Source organism: Microcaecilia unicolor, chromosome 7, assembly GCF_901765095.1.
Source record: "Microcaecilia unicolor chromosome 7, aMicUni1.1, whole genome shotgun sequence".
Classification (NCBI taxonomy): Eukaryota; Metazoa; Chordata; class Amphibia; order Gymnophiona; family Siphonopidae; genus Microcaecilia; species Microcaecilia unicolor.
Genome location: NC_044037.1, coordinates 100,838,599 through 100,861,416, shown reverse-complemented (window position 1 = coordinate 100,861,416; position 22,818 = coordinate 100,838,599). Strand labels below are relative to the sequence as shown.

At 44.7% G+C, this 22,818-nt stretch overlaps 1 protein-coding gene across 2 annotated transcripts in view; it reads left to right on the top strand.

Annotated features, from left to right (window-relative positions):
- Positions 1–1,016: 1,016 nt before the first annotated feature.
- The window catches only part of PRODH2 (proline dehydrogenase 2), a 34,013-nt gene continuing 12,211 nt past the window's right edge, over positions 1,017–22,818 (top strand). The window contains exons 1-5 of one of the 2 annotated variants that reach the window (XM_030209741.1): positions 1,017–1,814; positions 2,157–2,350; positions 14,011–14,131; positions 14,551–14,634; positions 16,464–16,544. In XM_030209741.1, the coding sequence (XP_030065601.1) occupies positions 1,569–1,814; positions 2,157–2,350; positions 14,011–14,131; positions 14,551–14,634; positions 16,464–16,544 (726 nt within the window). In that variant the 5' untranslated portion in view covers positions 1,017–1,568. The remainder of the gene's footprint in view (positions 1,815–2,156; positions 2,351–14,010; positions 14,132–14,550; positions 14,635–16,463; positions 16,545–22,818) is intronic. The other variant, XM_030209740.1, reaches the window with a different exon arrangement.

Here is a 22,818-nt window from a genome sequence, read left to right as displayed (position 1 = left end):
AAATATTGTCATCTATATCAATCAAACATAAATAACAGTCCAGTTCATTAACAGGCTTCAAAGTAGAAAGTGACACGGGGAAAAAGTTTGTCCCCGCCCCATTTCCGTGGGATCTGTCCCCATCCCCACCCTGTCCCTGTGGGCTTTGTCCCTGTCCCTATCCCTGCAGTTACTGTGGGTTCCTGTTCCCATGTCATTCTCTATTTTGAGGTGTTGAGGCAGTATGCAGAGTAGTGTAGCAGTTTTTTAGGGAGTAATTTTTGGCAGGGTAGTGTGGCAGTTGGAGTGGGTAGTTTTTGGGCTGTAACAGTAATTTGGGGTGGAGCAGTTGTAAGGGGGGTAGTTTGGAGGTTTGGAAGAGTGGGGAATTCCATCCTTTAAACTGCCTCACCCTGTTGTCTGCTACATTTCACACTGTTTCTATGCTACAGAAGCCGGGACACCTAATGAATTGGGCCCTATTTTGAGGGGGTCATTTTTCTGGATCCCTCAATCTGATATGGCCCATTTTCAAACTCTAGTCTTTTTCCTTCATGCCAAATTTCATTTCATTCCATTCTTTTAAAATTTCAGAAAGTTATTTTGCCTCCAGACAGACATTCTAGTCTCTTTTTGGAATTGGGGGGTGGGGGGGGGGGGGGTTACCTATTTTTCCTATGTACCAAGATTAATCCCATTACATTTTTGGAGAGATTTTACGGCCAGACATACATTCATTTCTGACCCTAGTTATGTAATTCTTTTCAACTTCTAGTGGGTTGGAAAGAATAGAGGAGGAAAGGGGAATGAAGGCTCTCATCTCATCTTTCTGAGTCTGGAACTGGGGAGCCTGGGTTTCAAAACCACTAGACCTCCCATTCAGTTTGTTTATCCACGTTTTTCTGTTTGCTATCTGTCTCATGAGTCCTCCAGCTAAGCAAGCCTGTTAATGACTGATTGATATTAACCCATTGGTTAGCCCTCGGTAATGGATACAGTACTTTTTAGCTTCCAAAGTTCATCCTGCAGTGTCGGGAACAGGGTTTTGGGGAAACATAAGTCAGAAACTTTAGTTGAGGGAAGAGAGGCATAACACGTCTATAATAAAAGGCTTCAGCAGCATCTGGAACTCCAAGAAGTAGAGATCTTCCTTGTCTATCTGCTCCAGCATACATCTCATCTCTTGATGCGATCTGTCTACATGCCTGTTGCCTTCTCCCATTAGCCAATCGGCATCTTTGAGATTTGCATATTGATTTTTCCACCTTCCCCCAAAATACACATGCACACTTTTCCCGTTGAGTAATATGGTAAACTTTCAGTCTCAAAATTCATCCATCCTTTTCAGTTGTCTTGTTCTCTGGTCCTCCCAACAAAGAGATGAGACAACAGGCAGTTGAACCAACAAGGGGGACAGAAAGACAAAATATCAGACGCTGGTTCCTGTAAAAAAAGAAAAAGGGACTTAACAGCAGGCACTGGAATATGTGAAGGCAAACGACGCAGGAAGCAACAGGTTGTAAAAAGGAAATACAGACTGGGGCTTTTTAAGGAAGAATTTTGTATCTGTTCCATAGACTTGTTGAGCTATGTTGGCTCTAGTAGCTCCCCTAAAGAGGGATGTGCTAAGACTCCCCTCTCTGTGCTGCCTGTCACTTCCCCTCAGACCTCCCTTGTCCCATTCTGTTCTCTATACAACACTAGAACCATCTGGTGCTGGAATCAACTTCAATGATGGAAAGGTCTTTCGGCTGAAAAGCAACTGGGAGATCCTTCGGGGACTCTTCATATTTCGCCTCTGCTCCTTCCCCACCTTGGTCAACAACTCCCTGAAGGTAAGGGTCAGGGGAATAACACAAAAAAGGAGTCTATGAGTAGTGTCAAAAGTGCATCCAGTGTGTGAGAAAGGGAGGATGGTCCTATAATGGGGCTGAAGGGGAATTTGGGAATATCAAGATCCTGAAATTGTCAGTGAGTTCTTACATATACCTACTGTCTTTCTCCCTCTTCCTGCCTTACAGTCTTCCAATTTTCTTCCATCTTTCCTTTTTATCATTCTCTCTTTCGCCGGCCTCTAATGTGATCCGTGCCATCTGCCATATTGCATCTGTCATCTTCTCCTTCCCCTCACACACTATCTTTCAAACTAGTCTCCTTTCTCTTGCCCTGTATCCCAGATGATGAAATTTGGTAGGAGAATTGTGGGCCAGCGGATATTTGAGGCGGTAATGCGAGCCTCTGTGTATGGGCAGTTTGTGGCTGGAGAGAGCCTGTCAGAGATTCAGCAATGCATGGAAAAACTGAGGAAGATGGGGATTCGCCCCATGCTGGCAGTACCTATTGAAGAAGATGTGGGAGAGGACAAATCTGGGTAAGTGTGAAGAAGAGCAGGTACAGGGTGTTTCTGTATGCATGTCTATAGGAGTGCCTCTAGAGAATATGGTTTATGGTTGGAGTGTTAGTGATTATTTTATTTTTGGTTTAAGTGATTTATGTATATTATGAATTATTTCTTATGTGTTTTGTTCGTCATTAGGTCCTGGGAATAGTCAAGTTAGAAATAATTTTAAATAAATGGTCTGTGTGTCTACCATCTATTTTTTAACTCCCAAGCATCCCTGCCTGAGTATATCTGAGTCCATCCCATATCTTTTTGTTCTCTCCCCTTTAAGAAAAGTGTCCCAGGCTTTCTGTATATTTTACCTTCACTCTTTTCCCTTTTTATAGCAGTCACCTTTGTCTCCCTTTATTTCAGTCTTACCTCATGCCTCTTTCTCCTTACTTGCCTTTTCCTCAGTTGTGACAAAGCAAACCTGCCAAGTTTCCCACATTAGTCTCTGCTTTGGAAGACTGCCTCTTGTACAAGACTTGAGAGGGTGTGTACATTGTTGGTACTTGAATTAAACAGTGGAGTTTTGCCATGCCTCAAGCATGTAGGTAGAGTGGTTGGAGCCAGATGTGCTGTGCATCAACTGACCGTGCTGTTTCTTCTCTGCCAACATCAAGTCTATGACAAATTCAGATCTCACTGCTCATACTTCTGCTGCGGACCCTATGAGATTTGAAGTTGCTTGCTGTTGCTGTGTTGGCAGAGAAAACATTGAATACTGAGCTGCTGAATGAGAGCTGCTATAAATCAGTGTTTCCCAAGTCCTGTCCTGGAGTACCCCTTGCCAGTCAGGTTTTCAGGATATCCACAATGAATATTCATGAAAGAGATTTGCGCATTTAAACTATTGTGAGTAGCCTCTATTGTTCTCTCACAGCCAAATTATACTCTTAAGATCCAAATTTTTCAGAATACGGCCACAAAAATAATTTTCTGTTTAAAGAAATTTGACAGAGCTACTCCTGCTTTGATTAGTCACTCAAATTGTTTTTCAATTAGCATGCGTAATAGTGGTTCTACTCCTGAGTATTTGCTTGGTTGATTCTCGTTTTCTCCCTATTCTAGAAGTTCTAAAGCTAGAGATTCATGCCTCCTGTTTTTTCTACCTTTTTTTCTGGTGTTTGATATAAGAAAATATTGGAAAGTTCAATTTATCAATGCCAATTTTGGCATTCTTGGTCACAGGATTTGAGAACCTCTATCTCTTATTATTCTTTCTGGAAAAACTTAGAAATTGTCTGTCATAGTTCTTTGTTTATGGTGTTCCTTTTTGTTATCCACTTTGAACCTTTTTTGGGAGTTGACGGAATACAAAAGCTACATTACATTACATTGCCGTGGGAAAGGGGGAGGAATGGATTGCTCTGGGGATGGAGGAAGAGAGGGAAGCAGGACGGGGGGGGGGGGGGGGGCATGTGCTGTAAAATCTCCTGTTTCCTCCCCATCGTGCTAGACCAGTCCAGATGTATAGATTTATGTCACTCTGTCAGCAAATAGAGACACAGACAGTAGTATAAGGAGAGTTAAAGCACAAGTATGCCAATGTATTCTCTGTCTCCAGCAGATGGCAGATCTGCTACGTCACTCCAGAACAAGTGCTAGGCTTCCAGGGTTCCAGTGTCTGAGGTGTCTTCCCTGGTCAAGCCAGATTCTGGTTTGAGCTCCCAGGATTATGTTCCTGATAAAGTTGCCTTCCCCTGGTTGGAGGTCCACCTGTCCACTCCCTGAGTGGTTTTGCTGTTCAGAAATGGGTTTGAGAGAGGAAGGACCTCAAAACCTTGGTGCATAAGATCCTTCCCTGGTTGGAGAAGAGGGTCTGTGGGCTCTCCTGTTGAGGTTTTTTTTCCTCAGCTTCTCTCCCTCTCCCCTCCCCCCTTCTGGCATTTGGGCAACTAGGAAGTCTGGCAAGAATAGTTTTGGGTTTTGTTTTGTTTTTTTTTTGGGGGGGGGGTGATTTCATTTTTTAAATGAAGTTTGTATGGCAGACAGCAGAACCTGGGTGCTGGGGGTTCCCGAGGCAAGGCAGGTTTGAACAGTTGTGCACACCAGGCCGCAGAGAGAGGGAGAGATCCCTAGTGCAGACTGTATTGAAAAGGGGGCTGACACTACCTTGGCTGCAGGAGCCATCAGATAAGTAACATTGCTAGCTCTTTGTCCTTCATATGACAGGCAACCCTCAATGCTGAATTGTGAGGTCAAGTAGACCTCCATTGGGAAACATGGGCACCCAGCCATGGGAAGCATGAGGATCCAAAGTCACAGAGATTTTCCCATTTGCAGGAACGGCCACCATTTTGTGCCCATGCAAGGATGCCTGTTCCCCCTCCACCCTCTCGTGAGCCTCCATTTCGATTTTCTAGTGCCCTCCCCACACCACCTCCCAGTGCTAGAGCTTAAATTAGCTATGGGCAGTCAGGTATGTAAGAGCTTCCCCTCCTTCTTTTCCCTTAGACTTGTGATTTGTCATACAGCAAGCCCTCGGAAGGGAGGACATGGCTGCAGCATGCAGAGGGCCAGCATGAAGAGGGGGGCATAGCTGCAGTATGCAGAGGGCCGGCATGAAGAGGGGACATGCCCAAGAAGCTCAGACTCTCAAAGAAAGGCTGAACTGGGGGGGGAGGGGCATTTTTCACAAAAAGAATAATAGCAAGGCTCAAACTTTGTCCAAAAAGAAAGTTATTTTCTGTTCTTTGCCTGCTAGAGAGGTAGCACTGCTACTGACCTGAATTAGGTGTTAATTAAGGTGTGAGGAAGTAGAAATTTGCAAAGGTTACTAAGAGCAATCTGATTACTGGGTTAGCTTCAAAGGGTTTGTTTCAAGCAGTCTCCTTGGAATTCAAATTATATATATTCAAGTCACTTCACTGGCTCCCTGTCCGCTTCCGCATCCAGTTTAAACTTCTCGTACTGACCTTTAAATGCATCCACTCTGCAGCCCCCCCGTTACCTCTCTGCTCTCATCTCTCCCTACATTCCTCCCCGTGAACTCTGCTCGCTTGACAAATTTCTCTTGTCGTCCTCCTTCTCCTCCACTGCTAACTCCAGGCTTCGCTCCTTTTCTCTCGCGGCACCTTATGCCTGGTTAGACTTCCTGGACCTATACGTCTAGCTCCATCTCTACCTGTTTTCAAATCTATGCTGAAAACCCACCTTTTCATTGCTGCTTTTAGCTCCTAGCCACAATTGCCCTCCCCTTGTCCCTTCCTCCCTTCTCACCCATTACTTCCCTCACCCGTAACTGTCTTGTTTGTCTGTATTACTTAGATTGTAAGCTCTTTTGAGCAGGGACTGTCTCTTTGTATCAGGTGTTCAGCGCTGCATGCATCTGGTAGTGCTATACAAATGCTAATAATAATAATAGAGAGAGAGGAAAGGTCCCACTTAACTTTCTTTCTGAGAAGTTCTGAGAGAAGAGGACATTTCTCTAGGTAAATAACATTATTTTCCTCTGTGCTTGGTAACTTAAAAATTGGGTTTAGAAGAGGAATTGTAGGTTATTGATAAACACTGAATTAAAAAAAGGAAGAAGCAAACTTTATTAACTAGAATCCATACCCTTTCCCCCATAGTTTTAAAACTTGAATTTTTTGCCACAGCATTAACAGATAAACTCTAGAAGGCACAGCAGGGCCTAGTTCAGTCCCCATTCCCAACCCCCTCTCCAGCTCCCTACCCACCACTAGTTCATTTATGGTCAATTCTTATTAGGGCAACAAGAGGAGAGTTTTTATTAGAGTTTTAATTACATTTAATTAATTTCTGAGAAGCAAATACTAAATAAATTACATATTATACCATATAATCTTAAGGCTCTTTATATTCATCTGATATGCCTAGTACCTTAAGAAGTTTTAATTAAACAACTCTATAATTCTAAGATGCAGACAGTAGTCAAGCAGCAAGAGGGGTGCTATCCAGTCTTTTGCACTGAATATCACATATATGATTATCTCCTAGTTGATAAGAGGTTATATGTGTTTGCTCAATGCAAAGAGCTCCTAGCTCTGAGAACTAATCCGTTCTCTTGAGGCTAGAGTAGCAGACTTGGAGGAGCTGAGGTAGACAGAGAGAGGAGGCCTACAGGGATGTAGTAGAGAAGTCCCACCTTCAGTCTGGCAGACCCTGTGCTGCCTTGGAGGAAAGTGTTCTATGTTGAAAACAATTTTATTAAAGAATAAACCAGTGCTTAACAGCAACAAAACAAAACTTATGTATGAACCGACAAACATTATTGCAGTCTTCCCCCAACTACCTCCCCATTCCCCACAGACATATTCAAAGAACATGGAGGGCTTGTGTTCTTGTAACCCTCTGAGCTCAAACAAATAGAAAAACACCTCTCTAAACACTCCCTCTTCCCAGCCTAACAATAACAGCAGGACTGCACAGGCATACAAATATCTAGAAAAGCATGTCCCACAAAATATTCATGATCAAACCGCGCTCTCTTGGATATAGGGATCTAAAATGAATTGGAGAAAATATTTCTTCACTCAATGTGTAATTAAGCTCTGGAATTTGTTGCCAGAGAATCTAGTAAAAGCGGTTAGCTTAACGGGGTTTTAAAAAGGTTTGGATGGCTTCCTAAAGGAAAAGTCCATAGACCATTTTTAAAATGGACTTGGGGAAAATCCAATGCTTATTTCTAGAATAAGCATAAAATGTTTTGTACTGTTTTGGGATCTTGCCAGGTACTTGTGACCTGGATTGGCAACTGATAGAAACAGGATGCTGGGCTTAATGGACCTTCTGCATCTCTAGCCTCCCATGTCACCAAGATATGGAGTTGGTTTTTCCAGTGCCAAAAGTTCAGGGGCTGAGAAGACAACCAGTGTTGTTGTAATACGCATTTGCATGCCACCAAACTCATCTTACAAAATAACAAGGTGTTGGCCCTGTATCTACTGCAATATACCCCTTATTTATCTAATAAAAACTGTTCCACTGTATGAGTCACCCCTCCCCCCAGAAGTGGACCAATGTAAATTTTGAGGGAAATCCAAAAACCTTGAATTTTGGGAAAGCTCCTGAAGGAATGATAATAGGAATTATATACCATCCACATCTAGGGCATGTTGAGGACTGTATTCCTCCCATATTGTATAATTGCAATTGGGCAAAGTAGGAGGGAGGTCTTCTAAAAGGAGAGCGTCACTCTGGTGAAGCTGGAAGTAACCTGTAGCCAGGACCAGCCACACAGAGATGCAGTGTCCTCTCTCACTGAGGATATGTTTCCAGGAGCTTCTGCTCAGGAGGGAAGGGTTAGGATGGCTGTTATAATTGGTGATTGCAATTATACAATATGGGAGGGATACAGTCCTCAACATGCCCTAGATGTGGATGGTATATAATTCCTATTATCATTCCTTTAGGAGCTTTCCCAAAATTCAAGGTTTTTGGATTTCCCTCAAAAATTACATTGGTCCACTTCTGGGGGGAGGGGTGACTCATACAGTGGAACAGTTTTTATTAGGTAAATAAAGGGCATATTGCAGTAGATACAGGGCCAACACCTTGTTGTTTTGTAAGATGAGTTTGGTGGCAGGCAAATGCGTATTACAACACTGGTTGTCTCCTGGCAAAAGTACATGTGAGATTGGAGTGGATATAGCACCGTTCACGGAAGAGAGTGTGTATGAACAACTTACAAATCTAAAGGTGGACAAAGCAGTGGGACTGGACGGGATTGACCCCAGGATATTGAGGGAGCTCAGAGAGGTTCTGGCGGGTCCTCTTAAAGATTTGTTTAATAAATCCTTGGAGACGGGAGAGGTTCCGTGGGATTGGAGAACGGCGGAGGTGGTCCCTCTTCACAAAAGTGGTGATAGGGAAGAAGCTGGAAACTACAGGCCGGTAAGCCTCACTTCGATTATTGGAAAAGTAATGGAAACGATGCTGAAGGAAAGGATAGTGAATTTCCTAGAAGCAAATAAGTTGCAAGATCCGAGACAACATGGTTTCACCAAAGGGAAATCGTGCCAAACGAATCTCATTGAATTCTTTGACTGGGTGACCAGAGAATTAAATCAAGGACGTGCTATGGACATAATCTACTTAGATTTCAGCAAAGCTTTTGACATGGTTCCCCACAGGAGGCTCTTGAATAAACTAGACAGGCTGAAGATAGGACCCGAAGTGGTGAACTGGATTAGGAACTGGTTAACGGGCAGATGCCAGAGGGTGGTGGTAAATGGAGTTCGCTCAGAGGAGGGAAAGGTGAGTAGTGGAGTGCCTCAGGGATTGGTGCTGGGGCTGATTCTATTCAATATATTTGTGAGTGACATTGCCGAAGGGTTAGAAGGTAAAGTTTGCCTATTTGCGGATGATACTAAGATTTGTAACACAGTGGACACCCCGGAGGGAGTGGAAAACATGAAAAAGGATCTGAAAAAGCTAGAAGAATGGTCTAAGGTTTGGCAATTAAAATTCAATGCGAAGAAATGCAAAGTGATGCACTTAGGGAGTAGAAATCCAAGGGAGACATATGTGTTAGGCAGGAAGAGTCTGATAGGTATGGACAGGGAGAGGGATCTTGGGGTGATAGTATCTGAAGACCTAAAGGCGTCGAAACAGTATGACAAGGCGGTGGCTGTAGCTAGAAGGTTGCTAGGCTGTATAGAGAGCGGTGTGACCAGCAGAAGAAAAGAGGTTTTAATACCCCTGTGTAAGACGTTGGTGAGGCCCCACCTGGAGTATTGTGTTCAGTTTTGGAGGCCGTATCTTGCGAAGGATGTTAAAAAAAAATGGAAGCGGTGCAAAGAAAAGCTACGAAAATGGTATGGGATTTGCATTACAAAACGTATGAGGAGAGACTTGCTGACCTGAACATGTATACCCTGGAGGAAAGGAGAAACAGGGGTGATATGATACAGACGTTCAAATATTTGAAAGGTATTAATCCGCAAACAAACCTTTTCCGGAGATGGGAAGGCAGTAGAACTAGAGGACATGAAATGAGATTGAAGGGGGGCAGACTCAAGAAAAATGTCAGGAAGTATTTTTTCACGGAGAGAGCTGTGGATGCTTGGAATGCCCTCCCGCGGGAGGTGGTGGAGATGAAAACGGTAACGGAATTCAAAAATGCATGGGATAAACATAAAGGAATCCTGCTCGGAAGAAAGGGATCCCCAGAAGCTTAGCCAAGATTGGGAGGCAGAGCCGGTGGTGGGAGGCAGGGCTGGTGGTTGGGAGGCGGGGCTAGTGCTCGGCAGACTTATACGGTCTGTGCCCTGACAATGGCAAATACAAATCAAGGTAAGGTATACACAAAAAGTAGCACACGTGAAATTATCTTGTTGGGCAGACTGGATGGACCGTGCAGGTCTTTTTCTGCCGTCATCTACTATGTTACTATGATTTGATTATTAAGCATGTAGATAGCTGGGTAGCTGGTAGACCATGAGGATCGCCTGGTTACTTGCCTGCCTGGTGCAAAGGGGTAGTGCTGGGGAGGAGCCAGCTGTCTTGGTACATGTAGGTACCAATGACATAGGAAAATGTGGGAGAGTGGTATTGGGAGCCAAATTTTTTTTTCTTACATTTGTACCCCGCGCTTTCCCACTCATAGCAGGTTCAATGCGGTTTAGACTCTTAGGTAGAAAGCTCAAATCTGGAAGTACTTCCTGTTCCACATGCAGGACCCAAGAGACAGGAAGAGCTCCTGCGTCTCAATGTGTGGATGAGGCGATGGTGCAGGGAGGAGGGTTTTAGATTTGTAAGGAACTGGGCAACATTCTGGGGAAGGGGGAGCCTATTATGCGGAATGATGAGCTCCACCTTAACCAGGGTGGGTCCAGGCTGCTGGCATTGGCATTTAAAAAGGAGTTAGAGTAGCTTTTAAACTAGAAACTGGGAGAAGGCCAACAGTCATTCAAAAGAGCATGGTTCAGAATAAGGTGTCTGTTAAAGATATCACAAAAACAGGGAAGATAGGGTATCCCGATAGTGAAGTTACAATAGTGACCATAGCAGACCAGGTGTATAAATAAAGAGCAGATAAAAGATTGTAAATCCGAGGACAGCAGGCCATTCCTTTTCCCATACCCTCCCAGCTCCCCTTGGGAGCTGTCTCCTATTTTGGTAGCTATTCTATTGTACTGCTGGTCCTGCACACTCTCGGCAGGTGGGAAAGCACTTGTGCATACATGGTGGGAACTCAGCGTGTGTTGTTGAAAAGCTGTAATACAGTATCAATTGTTCTGCACTTGGCAACACAGATGATATGACCTACATGTGAGAATGAATTGTTTGCTGTTTTTGGAGAATACCTACTACAGGTAAGTATCTTCGCTTTACCTGCTGCTTCTAGGGTTAATGCCCACAAACTGAAGCTGATATCTTGGGCAAGGACACATATGAGGACTTTGCGGGACTCATTGCTGTGTTGTTGGTCTCTTCTGACTCACTTCTGGGTCTCTATTTTTGAGCCCTTGAGGCATGCTTTCTTGAAAGATTTCAATCTTAAGCTGGTATTCGTAGTGACAATTTGTTCATTATGTTGTACTTCAGACCTTCAAGCCCTCTATTGTTGGAATCTGAGTGGAGGAGTGGCCTAGTGGTTAGGGTGGTAGACTTTGGTCCTGGGGAACTGATTCCCACTTCAGGCACAGGCAGCTCCTTGTGACTCTGGGCAAGTCACTTAACCCTCCATTGCCCCATGTAAGCCGCATTGAGCCTGCCATGAGTGGGAAAGCACGGGGTACAAATGTAACAAAAAAAAAAAAATCAGTATCTTTTTTTCTCAAGACTTGGTTAACTTTTGTCCCATTCCCTCCTTACTGCAAATGGTGGCACACTCTCTTTCGTTTGAATCAAGCTATGTGTCTACTTGCCTTTTCTGGAACAGCCAGGCACAGGGATGACAGAGACCTTTATTTGTTAGATGTCTGTCTATTGCTTCTCCAGTACTTAGAGGATTAATTTTTGTTCTGTGGGCTCATTCTAATAGGACCCAAGTCTCCTCTTGGGCAGAGGTTAGTGCAGTCGCACCAGAGGACATGGTAAGGCTGCTATATATTCCTCTTTGCATTCCTTTGTCAATATGACAAGTTGCATGTGAGGCTAAAGAGGATGCAGCCTTTGGGGGCTGGTGTTCTCAGTGCAGCCTTGGTTTACTCCTGCCTACAATAGGGGAGGCGGGTATTTCCCATGCATCTGGACTGGTTTAGTAGGATGAGAAGGAAGGAGAAATTGGTGCTTACTTGATAATTTCTTTCCCTTGAATCCTACTAGACTAGTCCAGGACCCTCTGTGGTCACACTCTGCCTCTATATCCATAGATTGTTCATATATTTTCAGGTCTGTATTGGTGCCTTTCCTGGGAGGAAAAGGACTACAGAGAGAAGGGGAGATGGGTCTAGAGTTGGGGGTTCATATTCCCAAAGCAGGGAGTGGTTCAGTTGTTAAATTTTGACATTTTTCTTGGTTTTCAGGGTTCTTAGTGTTGCCTTAACAGTTTGTATAGTGACACATATTTGTGCTACACCTCTCCTTGTTCTACTAGTAAAGTAACTGGGCAACCATGGGATCAACATTCAAAGCAATTTAACCGGCCAGAAACGACTCCTGGCCGGTTAAATCGATTGTGTGGGGCTATCCACTCATATTCATCGGCACTTAACAAGTTAGTGCCACTCAATATCACCACAGACCACTAAAGTGAAAGCTAGCTATTTTGTGGATACTCTGGAGCAGTATCTGCTCATATGCGGTTAAGTGCAATATTTGGTATTTAACCGCCTAAGTTAAATGGCCATATCAGAACACACAAAGCACAGTCATTTATGTGGTGTTGCGTAGGCAGTTAAGTGCTGAATATCGCACTTAGAGGCAGATGCACTAAACGTTTTTCATCGTTAAATGAGCCCTCAGGGAAGAATTTCCTATCCTTTCCATGCACTTAAGCCTATTTTCCGACGACAGTAGCAGCTAACGAAAACGGAATGGAGATGAGCAATTAGTGTGAAAACCCCATTGAAACGACATGCACTAACCTTTTCCGATTGCCTTTACGCAGGAAAAAGGCAGGAAAACTAACGAGAGGTCTGGACCTCTCGTTAGGACAGCTCCGTGGCAGGAAAAAGTGTTAAGTGAAAAAATAAACAAACTTTGAGCCAATCCCAGCGCATTAGCAGAGCTAAAAGCGCTGTGATTGGTCCAAAGGACCTCAGAAAACACATAAAAATAAAAAAAGGATCGGGAGGGGGCAAGGGCGCTCATCAGGAGCGTCCTGTACGGACGGCCTTGCCCCCCCCCCACACTTTCCGCTGCTCCCCCCACCCCGAAAAAGCAAACTTCTAGAAGCCCCTGCCCCCCTCCCTTCCTCACTACTCTGTCACCTCAGCTCCGCCTCCCGACATCCTCCGTCCGCGCCCCGCCCCCTTTTGGGGTCGTCGCCGCCATTCCCCTCCTCCATCGGGCCCCCCTTCCTCTTACCGGGCCCGTGCAGCGCCTCTCTCCTCTGTCCGAAGGCGCTGCACGGGCAAGAAGAACGCTGAATCAGCTGATGCCTGCCTTCGCGATGGGCGTCTTTCTCCTCCTGGGCCCGCCCCTGTCTGACGTCAGTAACCTACGTAGGTTACTGACGTCAGACAGGGGCGGGCCCAGGAGGAGAAAGACGCTCTATCGAAGCTAGGCGAAGGCAGGCATCAGCTGATTCAGCGTTCTTCTTGCCCGTGCAGCGCCTTCGGACAGAGGAGAGAGGCGCTGCACGGGCCCGGTAAGAGGAAGGGGGGCCCGATGGAGGAGGGGAATGGCGGCGACGACCCCAAAAGGGGGCGGGGCGCGGACGGAGGATGTCGGGAGGCGGAGCTGAGGTGACAGAGTAGTGAGGAAGGGAGGGGGGCAGGGGCTTCTAGAAGTTTGCTTTTTCGGGGTGGGGGGAGCGGCGGAAAGTGGGGAGGGGGCAGGGGCTGCTAGAATTTTGCTTTTTCGGGGTGGGGGGAGCGGCGGAAAGTGGGGAGCAGCGGGGGGGGGGGCAAGGCCGTCTGTACAGGACGCTCCTGATGAGCGCCCTTGCCCCCTCCCGACCCTTTTTTTTTATTTTTGTTTTTATTTGGGAGCCATGTGCTTGCGATTTGACTGTGTTTTGACTGTTTGTGGCATGCGCAGAGCAGCTAACATAACGCTTGGCTGCTCTGCGCATGATTTGGGGGCCGATTAACGATGTGTATTGTGATTCTTTGATACATTGTACGTTTCACTACCGATCTCAGCATGTGTGACTTTTTTTTTTGGTGCATGTTTCGTTATTTTAAAATCGTTAGGGACTTTAACGATTTAGATTTTTTTACGTTTGGTTGCTGCATCTGCCTCTTAATCGCATAAAAGATAGCCAGCCACATAAACCTTGGATATTCAATATCAGTGCCCAGACATGGTCCAGCATTGACTATCTAGGAATAATGCTGCCAGCAGACAAAAAAAAAAGGTTCACTTCTGCCGGCTGAATATCTACCCCAATATATTCTCTGTCTCCATCTGCTGGCAGGGTGGTATAAATTTGTGCATCTGAACTGGTCTAGCAGGACTGAGTAAATTAACAGGTATGAACATATTTCTCCTTAAAAATGACTCCCCCTTGGCAGCTCTGTATAAACAGATACCTTGCTAATTTCCTCCCTCCTACTTCTGTACCCTTACAGAGAGATCTGGTACTCAAAGAACCTGGACACTATGCTGCGCTGTGTGGATATCTCTTGCATCGGTGGTTCCCGCTCCATGATGCAACTGAAAGTCACTGCTCTAATGAGTGCAGATTTATGTGTGAGTCCTTGAGGTGCTATGATATAGAAGGGTGGACCCTTAATTTAAATTGAAAAGAGTGTGACGTTTGGGGGACTGCAAAAGGGGAGAGGTAGACCATGTCAATAATCTCAGCAAGCGATGTTGACATCCCTTGAGCATACTTCATGTCACATGACTCCAATCCCACTTCTTCCATCATTGCGGTATGTGACCTTCAGTGCCACTCACCTGCTGATCCAACTTCATATCCCACTACTATCTCCAGCTTCCAGTGTGTGATCTTTGTCTTCAGATCAGATTACATGAAGCTGTAATTATTCTTTAGGTGCAGCTTCTGATCCCACTTCTGTCACCAGTTTACAATGGGGTTTCTCTTTGCTTCTGCCAAGGATCTGTGCTCATCAATGCAATTATTTTTTTGTTGGATTCTCTTTCAGAAAAAGATTACCATATGTCTGAGGGACCCTGTGTTGGCAAAGGAACTGAGCATAGAGAAACTCACCACAGTCATGAATGGACAGGCATGCATTTCACTTTCTACTGCTTGTTAAATGTGTTTTGCACAAAAATGCTAGTGCCTCTTGTCAAGCTATTTCAGTCTGTATTTGTTTTTGTTCACATGTGTAGCATAGCTTAGTTTGAAGTGCTGGCTGGGTCCCAACCTCCACAAGAATTAAAGCAGTAGGGCCGTCACTTACCGTACATGTTGCTCCTGCATTGGCATGGCCTCCCTCCACCCCCACCTACTCCCCCCCACCCAAGTACTCGCTCACCAAAAATATCCTTTGTGCAGGGCCGCCGAGAGACTGGGCTAGGCCCGGAACAAGGCCGCCCCCGGCCCCCCCCCCCCCGAGGTCGCCGGGCCCTCTCTCCACCCCGGGCCCTCTGCACTGATCTCAAGTGCCTCACCTTCGAAAGCGCAGCAAGCAGCGGCAGACCACTCCTTCCTTCCGTGTCCCGCCCTCGCGGAAGTTACGTCAGGCGAGGGCGGGACATGGAAGGAAGGAGTGGTCTGCCACTGGTTGCTGCGCTTTCAAAGGTGAGGTGCTTGTTCAATGCCAGGGAGCGACGGAAGGTGGCGGCGCCGGGCCCCCTCCCCCCCCGGAGGCCCGGGCCCAGGGAATTTTGTCCCCCCTGTCCCCCCCTCTCGGTGGCCCTGCCTTTGTGCAATGCTTAGAGCGTGCATTTTTCAGCTCATTCACATCCAGTCACAGACACGGCTACACAATTAATCTACTTGCACAAGCTCTATATAGACTCGCACAAGTAAGCCAAGTACTGTATATAAACTGTATGCAGAGATTCTCATACAAATGCACTTTATATTCACAGCACCCAGTTTCCTGCAGTAGATTCTTCAAGATTCTGAATTCAATGACAGATATTTCAAAAATTCTGCTACAATTATGTGGCACACGGTGATAAATCTGCATGTATTCATAAATTTCCATATATCTGCATATGAAATTGTTGCTTTTTTAAACTTTAGTTTAAAAATATTTCTTTTGTGTCCATTTACTGTCATTGGCTCTTTTTTGGGAGAAAAAGGATCATCAAGATCAGCGCTGCAAAGGGAAGAAGAGAACAGATAATAGAAGAAAGAGACAAGGTCTTGGAGATGAAGAAGAAGGGAGAATCTCAATAGAGGGAGAGTGGATCTCTGGTAAAAGGGACAGGAGGATAGAGAGAATCAGGAAGTAGGTGGAAAGGGAGGGAGAGAGGATAGCCAGGATTCAGGAGAGTGAAAGGCAATCTACTCGTACCCCTTTTCAAGACATTGATACCTTCTGTCGCTCACACTCCATCTCCTTCAATCCCGTCATTTGCTCTTTCCCCATGCCCTCAATCCCTGATCTCCTTACTTTCATTCCATATGATCTCCCAATACCCTCCATCCACTTTTGTTATCCCCCATGTACTTATGCACACTGTCCACTTCCCTTCCCCAGTCTCTCTCTCCATCTGCTTACTCACTTTCTTGGTCCTCCAACCCATTCATTCTCCCCTTTGCCCCATTCACTCACTTGCTCACTGTTTCTTGTCTCTCCCCCCCCCCCCCCCAAGATAATCTCTCCCTTGTGCTCCCTCATCATGAGAAGCATAAGAGTCCAGTCAGATATAGAGGGGAAGGAGTGTGTTGATGTGCTGGGCTGCCACCAGACTTAGCATCACATCGAGAGATAGGGTGACTACTGTCAACACCATTAATAATACACCAGTTCATAGTCTTCCTGTGGTAACTACAGTAATGAGAAATTCTGCAGGAAGGGCCAGATTTTGTGGCCCTTCCCATGAGCATTGAATTGCAGGAGGCCGGGGGCCATGATTATATGCCCTCTTTCTGTTTCAGAATAACCTGTTCTCCTGCCTGACAGAGCCAGAGAACCAGCACTTCCAGGCTTCACTCCAGCGCCTCAGCTGCATTGGGCGGGTAAGCACAGATCCCTACCATGACCACTCCAAAAATACACAAACCTTCCCTCATTTCTGCTACCTTACTGCCTTTCGAGTACTTGAAACTCATTATAGATAAATGCTTATTTTTGTTTTAATATAGCTTATCATTGCCATGAATGCTGTATATACTTGTGCTTTTGCTTTGCTAACACGAACTCACTTGTTAAGGTATATGACACCAATTTCTATTACATAACAAACAAAACAAGTGGGAAAAGCATGCAGAGCATGGCTCATGAAATTCTTTCCAATCTTTCCATGTATGTGCATGTAGGTACATTTTCTCTGTGTATACCTTTGACTGAGAGGGAAGGTGCAGTTGGGGGGGGGGGTGTTAAGCACTGGAGGTAGTTGACGTGGTAATTCGGGGGGGGGGGGGATGGTGTAGTTATGTAGCGGTAGCTGAGGGCAGTTGGGGGTGGGGTGGAGAGGTAGGGGAGTTATGGCAGGCAGGAATATTTTTGGGGAGGATAGTATAGCAGGTAGTTTTGGGGGTGGGAGTTCTGTGGAATGGGGGGGGGGTAGTTTTGGAGTAGGGGTAGTTTGGGGTGGGAAGATATGTCAGAACAAGTGAGGTGGTAGTTTTGAGAGGTGGGGATAGTTGAGGGAGGAAGGCAGGGAATAATCATGGAGGGTAGGATTAGGTAGTAGTCAGTTCAAGTGCTTTGTTTTACTGTATCTAAATGTCTATGTTGCAGAAACTGGAACTGCTTCTCCCATGGAAATGCATTGGAACATTTTTTGGGGGGAGGGGGGAGAGCTTATTTCTCTGGATCCCCCAGTCCAATCTGGCCCATTTTCAAACACAATGTCTTTTTCATTGGTTTTCACCATGCCAAATTTAACCCTGTTCCATTAAATTTTTGGAGAGTTATTTTGCCCCAAACATCTTCAACGCTTTATGTATAATTCTTTCCAAGTTCTGTTGGGTTGGGAAAAAACAAAGTATGTATCTTTCATTCTCATTCTTAAAATCACTTACTACTTTCATTCTTCTTCAGTTCTTCACATCCCTAATTTAATAGCATGAGCCAAACCTCTCTAGTTGGTTTCTGTGAAGATAATGTGTACGATCTGCTTTGCTTTCCTTGGAAGCTAATCACTAAATTTGCCCTATGTTGCTATTATTAAATTATTTTTCTTTAAAACGGTCACATTTTCACAAGTTGGTTCCAGGTCTTTCCTAGCTGATTTATCATAATTTGTAATCCAGAAGGCTATATCTGGTAGCTGATATTCAATCCACTTAATGAACATTAGTTTCCTGGTAGCAATTAAACATATGAAAAAAATGTATTCCACCAGTTAAATGTCAATCGCCTATATATTTAACAGTATACTGTAGACCCCATATAATGCAGTTGTTAGGGTTCAAGATATTTAACCACACGGTATGTGAATCCACAATTTAACCGTATTGTACATGAATCTATATTATATCTAGACTATGGCATAATATCCAATAAGAAAAAAGAGGTCCTATCCTTGATTGCATTATAACTACATGATGCAAGGTTCCACATTAGGAATCACCGCCCAGGGAAAGGATCTAGGTGTGATCGCTGATGATACGTTAAATCCTCTGCTCAGTCTGCTAAGAAAGCAAATAGAATGTTAGGAAACATTAGGAAAGGAATGGAAAACAAAAATGAGAATGTAATAATGCCTTTGTATCACTCCATGGTGTGACCACACCTTGTTGAATACTGTGTGCAATTCTGGTCACCATATCTCAGAAAAGATATAGCGGAATTAAAAAAGGTACAGAGAAGGGCAACGAAAATAATAAAGGGGATGGGACAACTTCCCTGGTAGGAAAGGCTAAAGCAGCTAGGGCTTTTCAGTTTGGACAAGAGAAAGCTGAGGGGAGATATGATAGACATTTATAGAATACTGAGTGGAGTGGAATGGGTAGATGTGAATCACTTGTTTACTCTTTCCATAAATACTAGAACTAGGGAGCATGCAATGAAGCTACTATGTAGTCAATTTAAAACAAACCATAGAAAAAACTTCTTCACTCAATGTATAATTGAAGTCTGGAATTCATTGCCAGAGAATGTGGTAAAAGCAGTTAGCTTAGCAGGGTTTAAAAAAGGTCTGGATAAATTTCTAAAAGAAAAGTCCATAAGCATTATTAAGATGGACTTGGGAAAATCCACTGCTTATTTCTAGGATACTACAATATATGGAAAGAGGAGAAAATCATTCAGAACATTTGCAATTAGTAACAAGGTGGAGTCTCATATATTTTCTTGCACGAATGTTCACATCACTCCCTTGGTGACTCTACTGACGTGCATAGATTTAATCATCGACTGAAACCACCTCCACCCTAAAGTTGCAATTCATTAAACTTAACATGCTGAAAAGTGCAGATATATATAAATATATGCATATATTTATATATATCTGCACTTTTCAGCATGTTAATGAATTGCAACTTTAGGGTGGAGGTGGTTTCAGTCGATGATTAAATCTATGCACGTCAGTAGAGTCACCAAGGGAGTGATGTGAACATTCGTGCAAGAAAATATATGAGACTCCACCTTGTTACTAATTGCAAATGTTCTGAATGATTTTCTCCTCTTTCCATATATTGTAGTAGCCTATATTATATTAGGAGTAAGTCAAGCCATACAGTTTTTTATTTCTAGGATAAGCAGCATAAATTCCATCTTACTCTTTCTCCAAGGACAAGTATTCTCACATGTGGATGATGTCATCCGATGGAGCCCAGTGCAGATGCTGACTAGCGAATTGTAGAAATTTCTAGCAGCATCCCACTGTGCATGCGCTGGTGCCTTGTCACCCAACGTGCAAGCATAAGTCCCTCAGTCTTTGTTTTTCCACGGAGCTGAGAAGACACTTCTGTCTTCTCTTCACGACATGTACTTTTTTTTTTTTTTTTTAAATTTATTTATTTATATATTTTTACATTTATATTCCATCATAAATGTAATGAAATACAGAAAATATAATAATCCAAACAAATAATTAAAAGGAAATAATTCTCTACATCGTTTGTCCACATGTCATAAAGAGATCCAAGTACTAGGAAAAAATGATACAAGCAATAAAAAAAGTATAATACTGAAAGTTTCAGAACAGACATAACCCTGATAGCCTACATTGTAGCATATATCTCACTGGGAGGCAGTTAAGGGTTTACCCACACTTTCTTGTGCCTCAATAAATTGTAACAGTTTTAAGGGTTCAAAAAAAACATAATTAGTTTCATTTAATGACACTAAGCATCTACATGGAAATTTCAAATGGAAAACCGCTCCAAGCTTGAGAGTTCTAGTCTTATAAGACAGGAACTCTCTTCTTTTTTTCTGAGTGTCTCTAGCTAAGTCAGGAAAAATCTGTACTCTTGAACCCAGAAATTCCGTGTTTATATGGCGAAAGTAAGTCCGGAAGACATTGTTTCTATCCATTTCTAGTGCAAAAATTACTAAAAGTGTAGTCCGTTCAGTCACTATGTCCAAGGAACTTTCCAGGAAATTAGTTAAATCTAGGTCCGGCGCAGCCTGAGATTGTCCAGCAATATTCTTTATTCCAGTAATATATTGGGCCCTAGCGACAGGTGGAAAAGCCGTCGCTGGGATCCCCAATACCTCTATAAAATATTTCCTCAGCATGTCCAAAGGGGCAATTAAAGGAGATTTCGGGAAATTAATAAATCTCAGGTTGTTCCTGCGACTTTGATTTTCTAAATAAACAATTTTACGTGAAAAAATGTCTCGTTCCCTGACAAGAGCGGCTGATAAGTTTTGAGATTTAGTCAATTCAACCTCCAAATTCTGAACTCTTTCAGCCATATTATTTTGCTTTTCTTTTAAATCCGTTATTTCACCCCCTAAAGAATTAGAAATAGTTTGTAAGGAAGTGTGGATACCTTGAATTGCGTCCCAGAGCGCTTCAAGCGTTATTACAGCCGGTTTAACTTTTCCTCGGTGCCCTTCAGGAGTCATCTCGCCCGCTAGAGACGAAGAGAGCACTTCTTCCGCACTAAAACTAGTTGGCGTCGAAAATACTACGGGAGCTCCCAGCACAGGTGCCAGGGACGGCGTTCCACCAATCGCTCTGGTCTCCTGTGCCTCCGTAGCATTCGCAATAGCTCCCGGACGGGGAGGGGCTGTAGTCGGGGGGGGGGACTCAACGATACCCCCTCAATGCTATGGTCCGCTTGAAAAAAAACGGACCCTGCAGAATCAGGTTGTCGCTCACGGAGGACCTTCACTCCATAAGATTCCAAGACGGTCTGGCGCTCAGCAGGGTTCACAGCTACGCTCGGGGAGGTAAGAGCTTTAGCTTTCCCCTTTCGCTTTCCCATGATTTAATTAGAGAAGCTGGCGTTCGGTCGACTGGAAGCTCGGGAGCTCTGATCCTCACGTCCTTTCAAGACGCCATCTTGGATCTGTCGTCCACGACATGTACTTTTTGTAGTGTTGCAGTGCCTTCCCGTGCGGCTCTTTTTCATCTTAATTCTTCATTTTTCCTCCTCTTTTCCTTTGTTTTTCCTTTTATTTTTGTGACTTTTTTCTGCAAATGGCTAGGCCCATTTTTAAGCCAGAGCCCCAAACTCAGTTGAACACTGCCCCTTGTTTCTGTTCAAAACTGAGGAGTTTTAATTTGGCTTAAATCCTTTTTTCAGTGTCTCAGAAGACCTTCAGTGGCTTCAAGTGGTGCACCCAATGTAATCGAGTGATTTTGGTAACGGACCCACACTCATGGTGCATCGAGTGCCTTGGACCTGACCATGAGCCTAACTGTTGTTTTCTCTGTTTACAAATGCAGCTGTGGTGATGGCTGCAAAGGCTTCTACATCTACTGGGAGTTCACAGCATCAAGGTCCTCCACCTGTCTCAACATCGGGCACTGAGAGTCGGCCCTGGGACAGGTCAGCATTGGACCCATCACCAAGGGTGTGTACAGATTCAACGTTGTCCCAAAGAACTGACATAATGAGCATCTGGGAAACACAAGCATCGGTCCTCTTCGACACACGGTGCTAGGAGCACTGGGGCATAGGCATTGCCAATACCCTAGAAGCACCGGCACCAAGAGGGGCGCTCCCCCTCTTTTGGCAGAGGTACTGGTGCATGAGCCTATTAGATTGTAAGCTCTTTGAGCAGGGACTGTCTTTCTTCAATGTTTGTGCTGCGCTGCGTATGCCTTGTAGCGCTATAGAAATGCTAAGTAGTAGTAGTAGCCTCAAAGCAGCCAGGTTAGTCACTGACAGCTTCTCTCTGAGGCTTCTTCTATGTCTGTGCTGACATCCTCAGCACTGGGGCTTCAACAGGTGTTGGCGTCGACATCGGGGAAAGAAGCTTCCCCGGAGTCAGAGAGTAGGGGACTGTACCTTGGTGCCCTTCAGGGTGAGGACATGGTTCCTCTGAGCTGAGGCAGACAGACAGACTCTCCCAGCCCACTCTGAGTATGAAGAAGAGTCTGAGTAGGACCATTCAAGGGACTCAGAGGAGGACCCACATTACTTCTCATAGGAGGAATCGTATGGTATTCCCTCTGATCTCTCCCCGCCTCAAAAGAGACAAAAATCTCCACCTGAGAGTCTGTCTTTCATCTACTTTGTTAAGAAGATGGCTTTGGCCATCCCATTTAAGTTGGAAATGGAGGAAGAGCCCAGGGTGGAGATGCTGACTGTCCTGGCCTATGAGTCCTCCCATGGAAGGGGTCACAGTATCATTGCACCCTATCCTTAAGGAATGCACTGACAAAGAACTGGAAATCTCCCCTCTCAATACAGTTGGCACCAAAGAAGGTGGATACAGAGTATTGTATCCCAAGGTCCAATTGCCACACCATTCTCTGGTGGCAGAATCCGCCCTCAAATGAGCTAGGAGTTCCAGGACTCATGCCTCGGTGCTCCAAGGTAGAGAGGCCAGGACACTGTATTCGTTTGGGAGGAAAATATTTCAGGCCTTGATGCTCATTGCCCACTTCCATCATACCAGATCTACACGAGCCTGTACTTGCAGGCCCCTAGTCCACAGTATACTCAGTCTGGCGGATTTTCTCCCACAGGAGCAGGTCGCTGAGCTTTGCCAGCTGGCAATAAAGCAGCTGGAGTGTAGAAAATATCTGGCCAGAGGGGGCTTATGACTCTTTTGATGTGATGTGGGGATACATAGACTGTCATGGCTACATCTGACCTGGAACTGGCAGTTCAGGAGAGGTTGGTGGATGTACTACGCCGAGGGAACAACTTGTTTGGAGATAAA